Source organism: Lepisosteus platostomus, chromosome 4 (genome assembly GCF_059453375.1).
Source record: "Lepisosteus platostomus isolate fLepPlt1 chromosome 4, fLepPlt1.hap1, whole genome shotgun sequence".
NCBI lineage: Eukaryota > Metazoa > Chordata > Actinopteri > Semionotiformes > Lepisosteidae > Lepisosteus > Lepisosteus platostomus.
Window position 1 is genome coordinate 69,260,673 of NC_142614.1, and position 20,210 is coordinate 69,280,882.

Below are 20,210 nucleotides of genomic sequence, written 5' to 3' on the forward strand. Positions count from 1 at the left end.
AGTAGACACTCCTATGGGCTAGAGATTTTTATTTCTCACTTACAGCTTGATCATTTTATCAGATTTTAATTTCTGGGTGGCAGACAGTCTGTGTAAACCAGAGAACATGGGAACAACACAACTAGAGTGTCTGGTAAGCACAAATGCGACAACGGATAATTATAAAGCTGTAATAGTGGAGCATAAACATCTTGATTGTACAGCTTCTAAACTGGTGCCTCTCTCTTCAGTTAATTGCTGTTTTATCGTAAGATTTATGCTATGTAAGCAAATCAAATAAAACTAATTTCTAGGAAGCTGCAGTTGTTGTCATTGTGTTGTAGTTCTGTTGACTAAGGGTGTTGTTTGAGTGTGAGTTTGCATATCTTGTACAATCTGTTTAGCATGGCCAGTCTATTTTGCTACACAGAAAAAAAAAATCTGTACAGAAATTTGTCACAATTTATGATGTGGTCCTGAAAGAATCATGTGGTACAAACAGTGTCTCTTTTGTTCCCCTTGCTCACTTATCTTTATGTAGATGGCAAGCAAAAACTGCTGCCATTAACTTTTAAAAATAACAGGGATTTTTTAAATAATTAATGTCTGCCTTTTTCATTATTTATGCAACAACTAAAAGCTTCTGTCCAATGCACCACCATTTTAATAAAAAACAAACAAATAACGAAACTGGCTTTCGAAAACATTTTTTCTAGGATAGCAATGACCTTTTTACAGAGCACTATAACTCACCACAATTAACTCAGAGATAAGCTGGAAATGGAATGCAGACCTTCAGGCAATCAAATAGAACTGAACTCCACAAAACAAAAAAGAGTGTGCACTAGGCACTGCCCTGACTGTTTTCCATACCTCTTTTTTGAGCTTTTTAACTGCAGGTGTGCTCATGTTGCGGTAAGGAGGGTTGAATTGCTTACACCCCTGGTATCTGCTTTCTGGCAGATGCTCAGCATTGCCATTCTCAAGAAGACGTGGGTTGAATATCATCTTGGATAGTTTATTGCAAACGCTTAAAGGATAAAGGTAAAGCAGAAATTAATCAATGCATGCAAGTTAGGGTATAGAGAGAATTTAAGCAGAAAAAAACATATTTTACTGGATAAGAAGCTAAATACCCTTCATTATATACAGTACACTAGTTTTAGACATCTTAGATGCCAGCAGATGTTACAAAATAAGTATGTTAGGAGCATCAATAACTTACTAAAAGGCTCCACTTCTCTTTTCTTCTATTATATTAAATTTGTTATATAAAAAACTTTCATTTGGTAATTTTCAATTCACATTGTTCAAAATCTTTGATTAAATGTTGATAAATCAAGGTAAGCTTTTAGCTAATCCATTACATTTACTGTACCAATCGAATCTAACTATCTCATTTTCTGTTATTAATAGTTGCTACAGTAAGTTTTGTTAAAGTCATTAACTTCTCTCTAGACATCCACAAAGCTAAAATGCTATTTTTTGTATTTCAGAACACATACAGTATCTATCAATATTAAAGAGGATCAGCAAAGCTATTTTTATATTTCTGAAAGTACAAAGTACACATGAATTAGCCAACAACAAACACCTGACAAACAAGTTAATTACCTCAGTACTTCTTCTCCTTCGAAAACAGATTAAAGAAACATTATAAAATTATTGACCCAGGAGGCTGGGACTGAATTGGCTTTGTTAAAATCTAAAAAAAAAACTATGACTTGAACTTATCAGTTAATTTTTATTAATAATGATAATTATACTTCATGGCTCAAACACTTCAGATACTTTGGAAATAAGCAGCTCATACTGTAGTTGCAAAAATGTTCTTTTGGGAACCGCTGTTTACATGGTGAAAACCCACATAAAGATACCTTGTAATTGGATGGTAAATAAGAATGAGATTCACTTTGCAGCAGAAGAAAGGTATAGAGAATGTGAGATTTTGTTTTTACCCAGGATTTCTTTAAATCCCTTGTATAATGAGCATTTGTAACCTTGTAGCCATAAATCACAGCATCAGAGTCTGTCCTTGTCAGTTCTACATTTGCTTTATCTTTGTGTTTAATGTATCTTTAAAAAACAACGCTTGTTAGAACTCTGTATTAAAGACAACATATGAAGCACTGGCCCTTTGTACTGTGGTGGTTTATTAGGGTTGGATGCAACTTTGTGGTATTTACTGTTGTTTTGTTGAGGTAGTTTCATTTTAAACCAATATGAAATATGTTCTTTCTGAACCCATTAATGGATTTCTCTTCAGTATGTGCATGCTTTTCTACATTAGTATTCTATTTATTTTGGCTGTCTCTCAACAAAACATTTTTAGCCATACAAAAAGTACTGCTTGGCATTAGTCTATGCTCACAACATCGTGTCTACCAATTGTAGTCTATCCAGCAACAAAGAGAACTTCTTTCCTCCATACTGCACTTGGTCCTATGATGTATTCCACAAACTTTAAATATCTCTCGTTATTAAATTTATACAAAGCCCCTTAAAAATATAAAGCCATCACAATGAGCAGGAGAGCAACTGACACTGATTAAGCCTCACAAAAGAATTTATATTAAATCAGGTTATATCATAAACATTGATTTTGATCTGCTTATTAATGATAGAGAATTGTCGAATGAAATCAAGTTCATGTTCAAGTTTACGTCAATTTGTCATTCCAGCCATATACAAGTATACAGTGGAACAGAATATTGTTCCTGCTGGTCCAAGGTACAAAAACAGACAGGACACTGACATAGATAATATAGACAGGATACACATAGTACAGAGTGCCAATAGTGCAAATTACTAAGGCAAATGCAATATACACAAAAACACCAGGAGAATTTAAACCCTGTTTCTGGAATTGGAGTGGGTGCAAGTGGATTCCAGGGTGTTGAGGAGCCTGACAGCCTGTGGGAAAAAGTTATTCCAGAGTCTGGTGGAGCTAGCCAGTACACTGCGATATCTTCCCAGATGGTAGGAGGGCAAAGAGTTTATGGGAGGGCTGGGAGGGGTGATCTACTATACTGGAGGCCCTGTGTAAGCAGCATTTGTAATAGGTGACAGAAATGGAAGGGAGGGAGGCTCCAATGATCTGTTCATCTGTTTCCACAATTGTTTGCAGGGTCTTGTGGTCTGAAGTGCTGCAATTCCCAAACCAAACAGTGATCCAGCTGGTCAAGGTGCTCTCAGTGGCGCTTCTGTAGAAGGTGGTAAGAATGGGCAGGGGGAAGGTTTGCCCTCCTCAGTCGCCGCAGGAAATAAAGATGCTGCTGTTTTATCTTTCTTGGCTAGGGAGGTGGTATTGAGGGACCAAGTGAGGTCATCTGTAATGTGTACACCTTGAAACTTGGTGCTTCTAACTGTCTCCACAGGGAAGTCATTGATGTGCAGTGGGGAGTTATCAGTGTGGATACTTCTGAAGTCAATGATTATCTCTTTTTTATTATTTACATTAAGAGATAGGTTGGTGTTCGTGCACCAGTCCACTAGTTGCTCCACCTCCTCTCTGCATGGTACCTCATCGTTGTTGCTAATGAAGCCCACCACTGTCGTGTCATCGGCAAACTTGATGATGCAATTTGAACTGTACATCAGTGTGAACAGCAGTGGGCTGAGCACACAGCCCTGGGGGGTTCCAGTGCTCATTGTGATGGTGCTGGAGATGTTATTACCGATCCGGACTCTCTGAGGTCTCTTGATCAGAAAGTCTAGAATCCAGTTACAGAGGGAGGTGTTGAGGTTCAGCAAGCTCAATTTTTCTATCAGCCTCTGGAGGATGATTGTATTAAATGCTCAACTGAAGTCAATGAAAAGCATTCTTACATGAGAATATTTCTTATCCAGGTGGGACAGGGCTAGGTGGAGATACGGCATCATCAGTAGACCGGTTGGGGCGGTAGTTCAAAGAGAAGGGGATCCAGAGGGATAGGGAGTCTGGACTTGATGTGGCTTATGACTAGTCTCTCGAAGCACTTCATGATCATTGGTGTGAGTGCCATAGGGTGGTAATCATTGAGGCAGGACACAGCTGACTTCTTCGACACTGGTATAATAGAGGTGGATTTCTAGCATACGGGGATGACCACATGGCACAAGGAGATATTAAACATATGTGTGGGGACGTCAGCTAGCTGTTCTGCACATTCCTTGAGCACACGACCAGGTATATTATCAGGTCCAGCAGCCTTGCAGGGATTAACTTTGGCTTGTGTCCTCCTCACATCAAAGCACCTAATCATCAGGAGGAGGTGTGGTTTTCCTTGCAGAATTCCTTCCTGTTTCCTTCTTTAAACAAACCAACACATTTAGCTATTATTAGCTATTATTTATGAAGTGTGACCTGAGGGCCTCACATATGGGTCTAATGTCAAACTTGTCACAGCATGAAATAATACAGCGGAAACCACCGGCAGTTCTAGTTCTAAAAGCTATGAAGTACATACATTTTTAGAAGCCACTTTATCCTTGGAGTGCTGTGGTGAGCCAGGTCCTAGCCCAGCATAAACAGGGCATGACTACACCTCGGACAGGATGCCAGTCTTTTGTAGGGTGCCCCTACACATATTGAGAGCATTTCAGAGACCCTAATTAACTGTATGTTCCTGAACTATCAAACACCTGAGTACCTGGTGAAGTACCCCATTCAAACCCAGGACCCTGGTGCTGTGAAGTGACAGCACTCCCCATTGTGATTACTAATTAAAATAGTAATATATATAGTTTATATTTATAATATATAAACAGGTATGACCCTTAATTCATGTACTACTTACAGTATGACAAATGGACAAATCAAATGTCTGAGATACTGTAGGATGAGGACAAGTTTAGAAACAGGATTAGATGTCATACCCATTCAGTGAAACCCTAGAATTAAGCACACCTCTTAATCCTCTATATCTAAATTAATGTTGTGAAAGAAATCTAAATATAGCAATGCCTGAAGGCCTGTGAAATGCTGTTGCAATGTTTTCTTAATTGTACCCAAAGTCTCTACCAGAGATAAGGCGGACTAATCCACAACAAAGACAAGGAGTGCCAATATCTGTGTCCAATTAGAAGCCTTTGTTTTCTGTGATTAAAAATGGGATGAAATTCTCTCAGGAAAATCTAGCCTGGATTATTTCTGTGTTTTGAGATGACAAGTGTTCTTACTGATTGTACAGCACATATCAGAGACTTTGGTAAACATTGCTTTGTTTGTCTGACTTCTGTTGTGCCCTGAACTTCATTGTTGTTCTAACCCATTCTTTGTTCCAACTATTAAAATAATTATTTTATTTTCTCATTATATGTGGCTCACATTCAAAAGCATTTCTAAATTCTATCATTTGTTTATATACTATTAAAAAATCAGATAATTCTTTGAAAAATGACAAAATCAGTAGTTTCATCAAAAGATTCACAGATATGTTATTGGATAGACATGATGTGTGTAAATTATTTTTTGATTAATGAATTTATTAACTGGGCTGATCAACAGGGAATCTAATGTGTAAATCACAGGGCTAGTAGCATGTGAGGGAAACAATGTAAGTATTACATCCGTGATACATTCTTTGCACCAGATTGCATTCTGACTTTTTGGTTCTGTCCTGTTCAACTCATACAGCCTAGACAAGCATGTGTAAGTGCACTGTTCTCTGAGCACTAGATATCACATTCTAATTGCTAAAGGAAGTCATTGTTACATGTGGATTCCTGGAGAAATGCAGCCACATCATAGCTCACTGAGAGGGCTGCAGGTGAGGTCCCAGTGTGAGATCAGTTTAGTATTCTGTTCTCAGATTGCCATCACTCACTGCAAGTGGATTTCTGTGGTGACTAGACTTGCCCTGACAATTACACTTAGACTTGGACTCATGGTCTCCCAAATTGTGGTCAGTGATTTCCAGACTGTGTTCGACTATTATGTCTTGCCAATTTATTTTCAAACACTAGATTTTGTAAACATTGAAATGTAATCCCTTTATTATTTGGTTTAAATTCTGTGTGGGATAAAGTAGGTTTTATAAAATAAAAACATGCCCTGGTAAAATCTTTCTAATTACCAGATCCTGATAAAAATATTTGCAAACATTGTTCTTGTTTTCCAGTTCTTACATAATGAAGCTTTTTTGATTAAGCAGTAAAAATCAAAATGTTATTGCATTTGGTTAATCTACACTTTCATAGGCGTGGGTTTATACTGATAGTCACTTGTCAGGAAAATATAAATAAGAAATCCATTGAATACTGACTTTCAGCATATTTTCCTGTATTTATTTTAAGAAACTGAATGTGAAATTCTAGGAATACATCATTTCCCCTCTGGAGAAAATTAACAACAAATGTGTTCCTGCCAGAGTTCAGTCAGTATCCAGAAATTAAACACATAATCCCTGCACAAATATATACTCAATTTAAAACTCTTAAGGAGAAGCTGTGAGTTCTACAGAAAGTGCATGATAGGAATTGGAGAACATATTTTAAAAAAATCATAAAACATATATTTAGACTTTGGAAGGGACAACATGGTTACAAAGTGCATTAAGGCCAGAAAAGTGTTTAAGCTATTTCAGGAATGTTCCTTAAAAAAGTAAAACAAGCATCACACAACAGTGATAATTTATCAGAATATTTTCACTCATTCCTTTATTTTTGTTGACACTAACTCTTAGAGTTGATGAGCCCATTAATATTTCTGAACACCTGGTAAAAGAAATGTTTAAGATTTTTTAATGTGAGTACCTCTCTTCAAAGTATTTAAATTATGAAACAAACACCACACAAAAGCAACACATTAAAGCTGTTCTTGGCCTCTGTCATGTTTTGCCCTTATATCTTCCTGATTGAACTGAAAACAGCTACAGTACTTAACATGAGTGCAATTGAAATGGAACACGTTCTGCTTAATGTTAAGTTTCTTTCTCAGTGCTGGATGACCTTTTTCATGTAGATATCTATTATATGATGAGATAGGCAGGTGCTGTAAGATCCTGGATGAATCTTTCCACATTTCTTTTAAATCCTACAGATAAGATGTTAAACCAAGATCCTGACTAATTGGTCATTAAAAAGGTCTATAAGAGAAGGGATGTTATCCCTCCTCTCCTGGCAAAATTCAGTTTTGGACTCGCACAAGTTCCCCCTTTATTCAAGTGGTAAAACAATTTCTCACTTCTCTGCCTGAAATGCTGTGAAGTAGGGCTGCTGGCACATAATGACTGGAATAAATTATCTAGGTGGGTGTTGTACTTCAGTGGTTGATGAAGTGGGTCCCTTCATATTTGTAAATTGCTTTGGGTTGATGAGTGCCATATAAATGCAATTTTTAATAATAATTGTTAACTCCATTGAAGGAACAGAGTTGGATTTTGCTCTCCTTTCCATTGTAGTGTTTGTTTTTGAGAAATGTGAATTATATACTAACATCTAAGGCAAAGGCATAGTCTATACTGGCACACAATGGCTCATCAGGCCAAGACCCATCCTGGGTCTAAGAAACACATGGCTCCCCCTCTCCCCCAGTGTGGGTCATGATGTCAATCACAGCTGGGTGGGCTGGAGCAACTAGGATACAAAAAAGCTCACTCAAGGGTACAACAGCTGTGTCTTCAACAGGTACTGAAACCTAGAACCTGTCAGTTGCAAGTCCAGAGGCTTCACTGATCTTTAGCATGCCCTCTAGAGTAACATCAGCCTTTTATTATTTGTGATTACTACGCAATATATAGAAAATAAAAAAAACGACTAAATGCTTTACTATTTATAGTATACAGTATAATTGTATCGAGTACATGTCAGATACAGCACCCTGCTTACTTTTGTTGCTTTGGATTCACACCCCATTATTCTTTTACAGCATCTCCAAAAAGTCAAAAGTTGACCATGCTACAGTATGTAGGGAAACACCTAGATGACGCAAGTTAACATAAACCTTGAGCCAGGGGCCTTTTACAGGAATGGTAACATCATTTTCATATTGGAAGCCTTATTGGTTGAATTCTTTTTTATATATAATGGTGTTGTGCGACATCTATTAATAAACATTTTTTTTTGGCTGTGATTATTTTCTGACAAGAAAATTCAGTCTTGTTGTTACAACATCTAAAGGCAATTTGTTTTTCTATGAAATTTAAAATACAGTATCCCTTAATTTAAAATTCACTTTTGTAGCAGAGGCATTACTCAATTAACCTATGAAATAGCCTACGCAGCCTAATGCATTTACTCCTATTATCTCCAGAGCGACAACAGTTCTTATCTTAGAGAGCAAAACTAATTACCATCATTAATGTATTAAGTGTTTTAAGAGGTTGCACTTCAATAAGACATTATAAACACCTAGCCTGTTTTCAAAGGCAGTTCTAACAAAGCTAATGCATTTTCTGGACATATATGGTAGATTACAAATGTAGCGGCAAGGCCTATTATTTCATTTTGAATTAAGTGTTATCGAAGATTTTTTAATAATCTTTGTGTGCCTTGACCAAGCAGCCTGCTGCTGTATGTGTGACAACACAGGCATGTAGCTAAAGAGTCTCTTTCTTTGTGATCTTGGCCACAAAATGACCTAGTGGTCTTTGCATTTAGGAAGGTAAGTTTGTCTTTTGGATAATAGTCATCCCCAGGACAGGATGATCTTAACTCCCATGATGGATATGTCTGGATGTCTACCACAGAGCTGAATGCACATCTGGACCTGATCTTAAAGTATGACCAGTAAGCCAAAGGAAGATCCACCAATGATCTGTAGAGTGGGTGCCAGAACCAAACCTGAAGGTATCTCAGCCAATCACCAACTTGTGATGTCACCCCATATGAACAGGAACCCAGTTCATTCTCGCCTGTTAACTCACTGACATGAAAATCTCTTCATCTAAACCGACTATCTGACTTTTACAACTCCGTGACTGCCAGTAGTGCAAGTCAGGACTTGAACTTTTCGCCAAGAAGCCAAACCAAGAGAGTGAGTCAATGAAGTACAAAATTCACCCCAAGGTATTCTTCCTGAAGCCAAAAAAATCTTGTGTTCACGAATCCATTGGTATATTTGCTTGATCAACAAAATTAGACAACTGGACTGTTTTTTTTTTCGGAACCAGAATATCTGATTGTATTCTGAACAAAAGCTACAGAAGATAAACTGTGCACAGACTGTTTTTAAAGACTATTTTGGTAGAGCTGTGTAAGGTCAATGGAAACGCCTAGCCAACGCAAGGCAAACACTCTTTCTTGCTCTCCTCTGCCTACATCTGAAAGAGAAGCTGCCAAGAACAAACTCAGCTCCTTTTTATCAGCGGGTAGTTTAAAAACATCAGGGACATTTGGCCAACAGATTGTTGAGTATAACTTAATTACTCACATTATTCTCAACAATTATTCGAACCATATGTTTGATGTTTCGTTCATGATAGTAAATGTACATTTACTTTTGTCTGAGAATAGAAATGTGATTTAGTGATATGAGACTGATAAAACCCACAAGCTAGACTTCAACACATTGTAGTCAATGTGTATTTTAACTCTGAACTCCAATCTTTGTAATCCCAGAGAGAATGATCAGCATTCCGTGTTAACCACAGGTAGCTTGACAGATATATATTCTATCGTATTTGTTGTTTGTTATGCATGTTTTGATTATATCAATAAATTATATATTGTATTTAAAATCTGTATGTGAGACTATATATTTTCTGAATTGCCCTATGAAAGGTCTTGTAAGATTGTATCCCAAATAAGAGTGCATATTAAATCAATAGTGATTTATATTGGTATTGCTGAACAAAAAGTACAGAAATTGTGTTTTTCACAAATTTCTAAGCTCGTTAACACCCTCCATCCTGAGGAAGGCTTATTTATGATATTTCAAGGTGTGGTTCTCCACAAAACATCTGCAACATTTTTTTAAATTCTCTTGATTTAATTTCATTCCACAGAACAATGTCTGTTTAGAGAGAATTCTCCTTTGACCCTCCATACTTGAAAGCACGTGGGTAAAATGTTTATTTTTGGAGCCTGGAATAGCTGGTGTGGGGTGATGAGATTCACGGGGGATGAAAAGTATTGAATAAATGGATATGATTCTCTCTGAGGCATGGGTTTTAATGACCTTTAACAATGCATTAAGTGAAATATGGCTAAACAGCAGAAAAAGTCAAGGAACAAGGCTACACAATGTATCAAGCTGCCCCAAGTCAATAACCTTTCATCTTAAGACCCTGTACAGTTTTCTGTTAGCTCCAGGGACACTCACTTGTCTCTGCTTCAGATTATGAAACACTGTCTCCTGATACACCATTTCACAAGCAGGGTTAACCTTCAAGTTAAATAAGCAAGTACTAGACAAGTTCCCTGCAAAAGACCAACCAGCATCTGTTGTGAGGATAGAAGCCTACTGGGGCCATAATGATTGTTTTCAGTAACAATCAGTTGGTGGAAGATCTAGATTAAATTTATTTTGAAATCTGCTCACTTTAAGTTAATATCCATTCACTGTAGCAGGAGGTCTTTGTTTCATTGAGATATTTACTACTAATTATTTTGTGTGATTTCTGAACAGCTTTTTGAACATCCTCTGGTAGAATTATCGCTTTTGGGTATGACAAAGATTTGAAAATCCTATACACAGTACAAGAAACAGTGAAACATTAGATTATCACTTCACCGTGCATTAAGGAAGTTTAACCTCTTCTGTTTTTTTAATGCATGCTACTTTTTTATATACAGTATGCCTCTTTGCCATGTACACATTTTCTGATAACATGCAGAAGTAAAATCAACACTAGAATACTTTCAAAAGTAATTAAATTTGTTATCTTAAAGCCTTTATAATGTATCAAAATGTGATGATAGTCATAGGACTATTGTGTTAATGCTGTAAACAACCAAAGCGCAGCAAATAATTTGGTACAGTAGTTTGGTTACATCCTAATGAATGCAACAGAAAGACACAATTTAAATAAAATATTTGGCATGACTTCCCTAACTAAGTGAATTATCCCCTGTCTGTGAGGATAGATTGCCATCACTCCCCCCACTATTGCAAGGATTGAGCTAGGGAGCTGCTGCTAGAGTCTGTATGAGAATTGGGGGGATGCGAGAGAGATACATGTATAAAAAGAGAAGACCTGGGTGTGAGATTTACATACGCCAGTGAGCAGAAGTGTGCTAGATTAGCATGTACAGTAACCTTCCTTCTTAACCTCTGAACTCCATTTCTAACTTTGACTTTCATTGCTAAACCTTTGATTTGACCACCACCCTCCAAAATCAATTCACAGACACTAATATATTCCAACAGTCCATTAAGAATTAATACAACATCTTCTATTAAAACACTTTTTGTGTCTTTTTTCCTGTAAATTTAATCTCATCCATAGTCACGCAGAGCCCTTGTTCTTGTTGTGTGCCACGGAACAAATTTATATCTCTTCATAACGATAACCAAAGTTGATGGGTAAATATCCAGTATACAGTACAGCTAGATACAGCATGTGCATTTATTATTAATGCAAGCAATGTTGTGCTAATGCTAATGCTGTGGAGCTCAGTTGGTAAGAGCTCCATGGGCCAGAATAGTTGCTTTGGGCGGTGCAGTGGCTCTGTGGCTAACGATCTGCACCTGTGGCTGGAAGGTTACTGGTGTGAATCCCGTGGCCGGCAGAGGAATCCTACTCCGTTGGGCCCCTGAGCAAGGCCCTTTAGAGGGACTTGTGAGTAAAAACAAATAACTGTGTAAAAACATTTGGCTTTTGCTACAGGATAATGTCAACCTGCTTCTGACTGAAGAAGAGATGTACAGTTTGATGGAAACCTTCAAGCAGTGCAAGATCATCCCAGGTATGCATTGTAACATGTCAAATTATTTTTAATTATTATGCACTTTCCAATGTTACCTCGATGAAAAAACAACAACTAAGAATTACTGTAGAATGTATACGAATAATGATACATTATTATCACTAACTTAGCAAAATGAAATTCTGGCATTTTTTTAAATATCATTTTTTTTTAAATTTCTAGCTATATTCAGATAATCTTATATAAAACTGAATTTGCCCTCCGGTCTTTGTTTTGGGCTTTCCCAGAGTCCTGCCTCGTTTCGGATGAGTTCCTGCACTACAAGCATTTTGTGTCCCGGCAGCTGTTTGAGAAACAGCTGTCAGATGAGCAGGAAGAGGAAGTACTGGGACAGTTCTCTGCCCTCGACCATGAGAAGAAGGGCTCGATCGAATGGGCTGATTTCCTTTACCACGAGTCCCTTTTGGTCCTACAGAAGTTCCGGTCTGAGGTATGGAACACTGGGGGTTTACTGCCAGCCCATTTAAAAACAACAGTTGTCAAATCCCATTTTATTCTAATGTTTATTAGGTTTCACGAACCTCAATTCGGTAGTTCGGTCAAATTCTAATAATGACAGAAGAAGCCAGCGAACATAAAGGGATATATACTGTACAGTGCCTAATACTTTGGCGTTACCTCACCTACAGTATCTGTAGCTGAGGAAATAACAGCACTGGCTGAAGATCACAGCCTGTCTCACTTTTGAGGAATAAACAATTGGAAATGTGGTGAAAGAAGGGATGCTAGAAACGATGCATGCACAGCTTTATGCAGCCAAGACGTTTTTATACATATGGGAGCAGAAGTATATCATTAGAACCATTGACCACCTCCTGAACTTCTGTTGAATAATGCCGCCTTGATTTAAAAACGAAGAGTTATGTACTGTATCGTCAGAAAATGTGTTACTGTGGTCTTTATTTTTATCACCAATTTGGGTTTACAAACCTATCTTACAGGCATACAGTAAGTGGATACTGTACAGTATGTTCTTATGTAATCCTGATATTTGTCATCATATTGTTAAAACTGGGATTAATGGATTTTTACATTGCACGTTTGGAGGATTACAACAGAATTGCACAGAAGAATGCTTAATAACAATTATGTTTACCCCATACTCAACTAACTGTATCCACTGTGAGTTATGATTCAGATAATTTATTGTTTAGTATATTAGCAATAAATAATAAGCAACTGACATTTGATTTAAAAAGTGCCGATGCAGGATGTCTGCTGCCAATATGAAAACTTAACAGGAATTACATTAAATTGCAAGAGTATTCTGTAGACACTTCCTACAGTATGGTGTCTCATTTTGTGAAATTGCAAAACAATTAATACACATTTTTAACTTAATATATTCAAAACCTGAAAACCCAATCTGTAAACGTCTAACCTCTTTAAATCTTTGCTTGAATTTCATTCCCTGACCAAAGAACTTCACAACACACTTCACACTTCACAGGTGGTTTTGTTCAGACACATGAGAACTACTATTATTTCACACAGAGTCCACTAAATGACCTATTAATGATGTGAAGAGATTGTTTTTTGCTTTAAACTTTAAAAAAGGTAGGAGCTTAACAAAGTTTTCTAGAAAGCTGTGAATGTTGTATTTATCAATAAATTCATCAATAAAAATCTCACTTATTTTGACATGCTTTTAGGAAGCTTTTGAAACAAGTACAATGAGGAAACCCTACATTTTTTTAAAAAGCTTGAGGATATGCTTACAGGGTTTTTTTTGTTACATACAATTACTTTCTCTGTTAATCTCTGTAAAAGAGACAATTCTGCTGTAACATAAAACTGTAAAGAAAGTAATATTCTGAATCTTCGCTGACACTGCTTCGTGGAAAAGAAAAAGTGTTGGGAAATGTGCCTGGTAACACATTGACACACTTATATGCCAGGAAATGTGCTTCATAGCACTATTAATCACGAAAAAATATATAACACTATAAAACAATACTTGCTGCTTTTGTCGGAACCAAAAATTTGAGTTTTTTTTTAGTGGAATTTGTTCATAACCTTTTGTGTCCCTCGCAGAATTCGTTGATCAGACTACTGACAGCGAAAGAGAAGGATCGAACACGAGCCACTTTCCTGGGTCTGGATCGGGATAAGGATGGGCTGATCACAGGAACAGAGGTGCGGAAAGCGCAGCACACCTGGTTCCGCAAGCATACCAAGGAGTCTCAGTCCTGCAATGTCAGGTAATGCTTGTCACTCTGTGGTATTAACAATTCTGACAGTCTGCCGGTGTTCGATAATATTACACAGCAAAAGCATTGATCAATCCAAATCCACATCCAAATCAATAATGAATCCAAAATGCCCCATTGTGACAGAGCAGGCTCAAACCTACAAGTGATAAGATAAAAATCCTTCCTATACAACCCAGACGAAGTTGTAACTTGCTTTGTTCCAGTATTGGTTTGTGGATGCACACTAAAAACTAACATAAAACAAAAGATAAAAAAGAGGTCTAAATGCCTTTAAAATTATCACAAGCACTTATGCAAAATAATATGTTAAAGTAATATTTGCTTCCCGTTTCAAAGACCCCTAGCAATAAAATGCTATTGTGCAGATTTTTAAAATATTGTATACAGTGCAATATATTACATTGCATTACAATTTGGCCATTTTATAAATACTTATTAGCTGTAAGATAAACTTACCTCAACTAATTGTTCCTATGGACATACTGTAGCTAGAAACATATAAGGAGATGTTGTTTGAAGAAGAGGGAGAGGGAAGTTGTTCGTGTGGGAAAGTAGCTGGAAAGCTACAGCATAGTAGTTGGATATACCACCTTTATGTTAGTGCTTATATATATATTATATATACAGTACACTTTAGGAAGACAACTGCTAAAATAAACACTTTTGTACTGACGTGCTACTGCATGCTTGTCATCGTTAGAATGATTAGATTTTGTGGTGCTTTTAAGCCAGTGATACCCTGAAGGCAATACTACAGTCCTTTTGAATCTAATCCATTACTCTGATGTTCTTAATGAATGTACCATTTCTGGAAAGTCCGTCTAGAAGTGTTTAAATTCTCTGTTTTCATTAACATTTTAAAATATGGCAAATAGGCTGAATCGTCATGATCCTACAGTCCAAAAAATTTTATCCTTATTTCTACATGTACTGAGCTATACATTTAATTGAGAACTATACTTATATTTGTTGTTTTTTTTATGTACTGTACATTTCAGTAAAAATGAACTTAAAAATGGAAGTACATAAAGATTTAAAAAAATATGCAAATAAATCAATATTGTGAATAGGTTTTAAGGTCCATTATTTAACCTAAACTTTTTAAGATGCAATGCTATGATTTCTTGCTTCAATAGTTTATATTCTTATTTCCTTTTATTTTCTTCTATTGATGATTTTGAGCTTTGACAAAAACATCACTGACAATTTCAATGTGAAATATAAATATGCATTATTATTATTATTATGCAGTATTGATGTAGTAATCAATATTCCTATAGATTATTTAGGAGAGCAGAAAGAATATACAGTACCCCAAGGGAAACATATCTATACATTTACTGTAGCTACATACTCATGTAAAATGCATGAAAGAAAATTATCACTTTTTGCTTGTCACAATCCCAAAAGAGTTGTTGGTTTATCTTACAATGACATTCTGAAAAATTCTTTAGTAGGAAATTGTAAATATTCTTCTTATAACCTACAAATTGGTGTTGTTTTTTTGTTATTGCATTTAAGTTACAGATTGTAGGGAATAATTTTCCACAGTTTTACTGCCTGCCTGACCTTGGCTGTACTGTACTCCTCCATCTCCCTCTGTTGCTGCTGTTGCTGTGCACATTAATGAGCAGTTAAAACATGGTGCTATGCTAACAATCAAGAGAGAAAAGGAAATAATTGGAAACCTTTATTTTTCTTGTAACTTGTGCAAACTTTAAAAAAGCTTAATTTCTGGCAGACACTGTACATACAGTATCTATAGTCTCAATCAAGTAAAACCAGCTCTGGTGCCTTGTTAATAACTGTTATCATGCCTGGAACAGAGATTTTTATTTAATTTTTAAATATTGGTGTCCCAGAGGATGCCATGCACTACTTAATCATTGCAATTTTCATCATTTTTGTTTTCTTTATTGCCAGAATTGTATACCCTGAGTTGTTAAGGACTTTACAACTAAGTTCCTGAGTTGTAATAAAAGAACACAGCCCCAAAAAGCTATTATTAACCATATAGCAGATATCTCAAATGACTGATCTTCTAGTTGCCTAAGCCTGAGCAGAAAAAAATCTGAAGGTACTGTGATGGAGGAGGTTTCTGAATGTTATCTATAAAAATGTTTACAAACAAGAGGCAGCAATTCTGCCCAGCTAGCCCATTGAGTGTGTTCATGACCCAGAGATAAAGGAAAGTGAAAAGATATTTAAGAATGTCTGGAAACTGCTACATAACCTAATTATTGAAGCAGATTACATCAGATCCTTTAAAAGTGGCTCCGGTCCACAAACTACCAGAAACCAATGGTCTCCTCTTGTTTGTAAGCTTGTTTGTCATTACAAAATATTTATTTTAATGGTGACCATAAAACAAGGGAAACAAAAGGACAAAAGGCATCACAAAATGCTAGTTTCTATAAAAGCTACCCTAAAAAAAAAAAAAAAAACATAATGACCTAATACCAGACATGTGATTTTTTGGGGGTATTAAGAATGTTTTACAACTTGTGCACTCTCGACCTAGTTGTCCTTTTAATACAATACATTCAGCCTTATATTTGTCCATCAGACTAGAAATCCCCTGATAATACAACTTTTCCATTTGCTCCTTTCAGTGCACTTCAGCATCAGACCACAAAGAATCATTACCTTGGAAGTGTGCATCATTCTGTACAAACCGTAAATGTCAGTGCAAATGACAGTCAGTCACTTATGTCTGAGCTATAGGGTTCATAAGTCATCTTACTAAACCTGTACTTGTGAATAGCGGTATAAAAATATCCGTTGGTAATGATTTTAGTACTTACAAAAGAAATGCCAGCTTTTTTTACACGTTCTGAAAACTTTATGTAGAAAGCAAACACATCTCCCAAAGGAAAAATTGTGTTTGGACCATTTCACATCTGAACTGTACTAAATTCATCACCCTGATTTGTGACTACACTCTGAATTTTTGTGACTACACTACACAATTTTTTTATTATTTTCATACAAAAAGTGGTTTTTGGAATCATAATAATAGTAAGAAGAAGAGGAAGAAGAAGAAGCTGTTTAATGCCCAATCTCTCAATAATTTGAAGACAAAATATACTGTAGATATTTCTTTAAAAGAAAGTTTCTATTTGGTCTTCAGCTGAGTCGTGATTTTGTTATTTAATAAATTTGTACATTTTGTATATTTTGTTACTTGTTTTAAGAAAAAGACTGATGGTACTTTTTTGTCTTTTTCGTCCATTATCCATGTGTTTAATTTTTTTTGCTCGACTTTGAATTTCATTTGAAGTGCTCAGTTGAAGTGAAGGAAATTTTGTCTGGGAAAAAAGGCAAGGCATCTTAATCTTTAAGCCTTTGCTTTGCCCTTCCTGTCTTCCTGTTTGTAATTTGCAAACTATGAGGAAATAAAGAAAAAGGTTAATGTTGAGTAAAAACTAAATAACCAATAAAATGTGCATTTTTATTTTCTATACTTTGTTTTATTCACATAGCCTTCTTTTATCTATTATTATTAATAAAGAGATTATTTACAGTATTATATAAAGTAATAATAAAACTAAAAATATCTGTGTGGAACATGAAAATGTCTCTCCATCTACAGGTATGCCTTTTAAACCTACTGTATCTAAAATTTCTACTCTTAGAAGTCACAACAAAGCAATATCGTACAATACAACTGCACTTGAAAAAGCAAAGCAAACATATTTTTATACACTTTGGTCATTTTAATTCATCATGAAAATGATATATAGCAGGTATTACCAGTATTCCCATTTTCCCAAAACTGCAATACATTTGAAATCCTGGGTTAAGGATTTCAAGCACAGCTGCATGCTTTCCCATTGTCATATGCACTCCAGAGAGCATGAAAAAATAGTCATAAAACCATGCCATAATGTACAGTCATCTCCCTTTTCATCTTTACTTTTGCCTCACTTGTGTTCCACGTGTGCCATTTCTCAACAGACTTGTCGGATTGTGTTCTCCTGTGTTGAATTTAAGGTAAGCAGCAGTGTACAGTACATGCATTAGGCTTTTGTTTGAGACGCACTTACTGTATGTTGAGATACCCATCTTCTGGGAATTTCAGATATGGTGCCTTTTTTGTTCTCTCATTACTTGAACGATCTAACTATTGTGAAGTATCATTAAGAAATTTGTTTGGTATTTATTTCAAGGACAAATACAGCATGAGTACATACAGTCTTAAGTGACTGGAAATAATACAAATCTCCCTCAACTCTTTAAACTGCCTTGCATTTAATAGGGTTAAGGTAACATGAGGAAAGACATTTGTTGTAAATTTGTATCTAAAATTACAACCTACAGTCTATTTTCAAAATGTTTTCTTGAGGGATGTATTGTGCTTTAATCATAGCATTTGTCTTACTTTAGAATGAGAGAAAGGCTGAGAATACTCCTGTGAATGGAAATGGCACAGAAACCAATAGGATGTAGATATAGGTTGTATGCTTTGGCAGAAATTCTTCTTAATGCATGTGTTCCAAAAGGTGCATTGGACACGATCGGACACAACCAAGAGGCAGCATTCTGGTCTTATCTTTTAAAGAGAATTGAATTGGACACTTTTAAACTCTACATTTAACTGTAGTGGTTGCCAGGTTTGCATGAATAGCTGAATGTTAGCTGAATAGCACATTCAATTTAAAAAGCGCTTTTAAATTGCCATTTTTAAATGCTTTTATTAAATGCCAGAATGATTTCCAAATTTTCAAAATGTGTTAATGCAACATACCTAAATAGAAGCCTACTGTGGGTTAGCCCCATTGATATGGAATATTTATTTGATGGTATCATCTCATTTAGTTTTGCCCATTCATTTAAATCATTTAAACATTATATCCTCCCACCTCCTCACATGGTTTAGATCAATGTTTTCTAGACTGTGTACCGTATATTAACAAAGTGAAAACTCATATTCATATTCAGTTGCATGTAATGACCATTGACAAGGCAGAATTTGGGAGATTGTCATGTGTTAACACTTTAACACTTTTTAAATATAAAGATCATAAAAGACTGTCCAACCGAGGGTCTGTAAGCCTGGATTTTCCCTTCTGGCTCAGACCTTGATAATATAAATTGTCTCAAATTGTCTCAATTAAGAGCTTAACTGGATCACCCAGCTCTTATTATGCTGCTGCTTTAAACAGACCTAGAAAACTAGCAGACAGACCAGGCCTCTGGGACCAGGACTGGACAGTTCCTGACTTAAAGAAAGTGATACTTGCCAGTTATGTGCTGATTGCTGAATGAAATAGATGTGCTTTATATTTATTTTCCATCGTTGTTTGTTTTTCTGTAGTGTTCCAGTGCCATAGAACGGTCACAATATTGTATCTAATTTAGATTTGATGCAAATATGTATCAAATGTCGGCTCAAATAACAGAATGATGATGGTCTTTCCGGTAGTTAGAAAAATGCAGTGGATTTAAATTCCATTTATGATAAAAAAATTCTTGTTCCATATTATATCACATACCAGGCAGATAAACCTACTTAAGATTCATGAAGACGGTCTACTGCATATTTCTGTTTTAGAAAATGGATTGCTCAATATTAATATACAGCCTATTACTAAAATCAATGCATTGGCTGAAATGATGGGAAATGCAGTGAATCTTGCTTTGCAATTAAAGACTTATTGACAATCCTTATTTCTTTTTTAATGTTATCTGTTGGTTTAAAAAAAGAGAATACTGTACATGTTGCAATCACCTCAATGTCTTGCCAATGGTAACAGCACACTATGTTCATATCATCGTATACATTGTCAACCAAACCAAAGTACTGTAGATGTTCTGCACGTGTGCTCTAATGCCAATTAGGATAAGGGGAGAGAAATGAAACTACTTTCTCTCAGAAGTCATACAGTATTTTAGACAAAATTAGTCTTTGGAGATGCTCTGTTCAGCTGGCTGATACACTGATTTACCCTTACATTATATGAAGCATGAGTCATTTTTGCTCCAGAATTTTATTTTAGGTCCTGAAAAAATACTTCTGAAGAGCTCTGTCAGATGGAAATGTATTAATCTAAACCAGTACAACTTGCTGTTACTTATAGCAACTGTCAAATAGTGGAAAATTTGCAGTACATTATTTCTAAATTAGAAATGATTTAGTGACTTCACAAACTTTTTTGTCTTTAACAA

At 35.9% G+C, this 20,210-nt stretch overlaps 1 protein-coding gene across 2 annotated transcripts in view; it reads left to right on the forward strand.

The window, feature by feature from the left end:
- phf24 (PHD finger protein 24) overlaps window positions 1-20,210 on the forward strand; it is a 46,831-nt gene that overhangs the window by 23,354 nt on the left and 3,267 nt on the right. The window contains exons 4-7 of one of the 2 annotated variants that reach the window (XM_088630496.1): window positions 11,730-11,808; window positions 12,057-12,259; window positions 13,864-14,030; window positions 18,000-18,035. In XM_088630496.1, the coding sequence (XP_088486622.1) occupies window positions 11,730-11,808; window positions 12,057-12,259; window positions 13,864-14,030; window positions 18,000-18,035 (485 nt within the window). The remainder of the gene's footprint in view (window positions 1-11,729; window positions 11,809-12,056; window positions 12,260-13,863; window positions 14,031-17,999; window positions 18,036-20,210) is intronic. The other variant, XM_088630497.1, reaches the window with a different exon arrangement.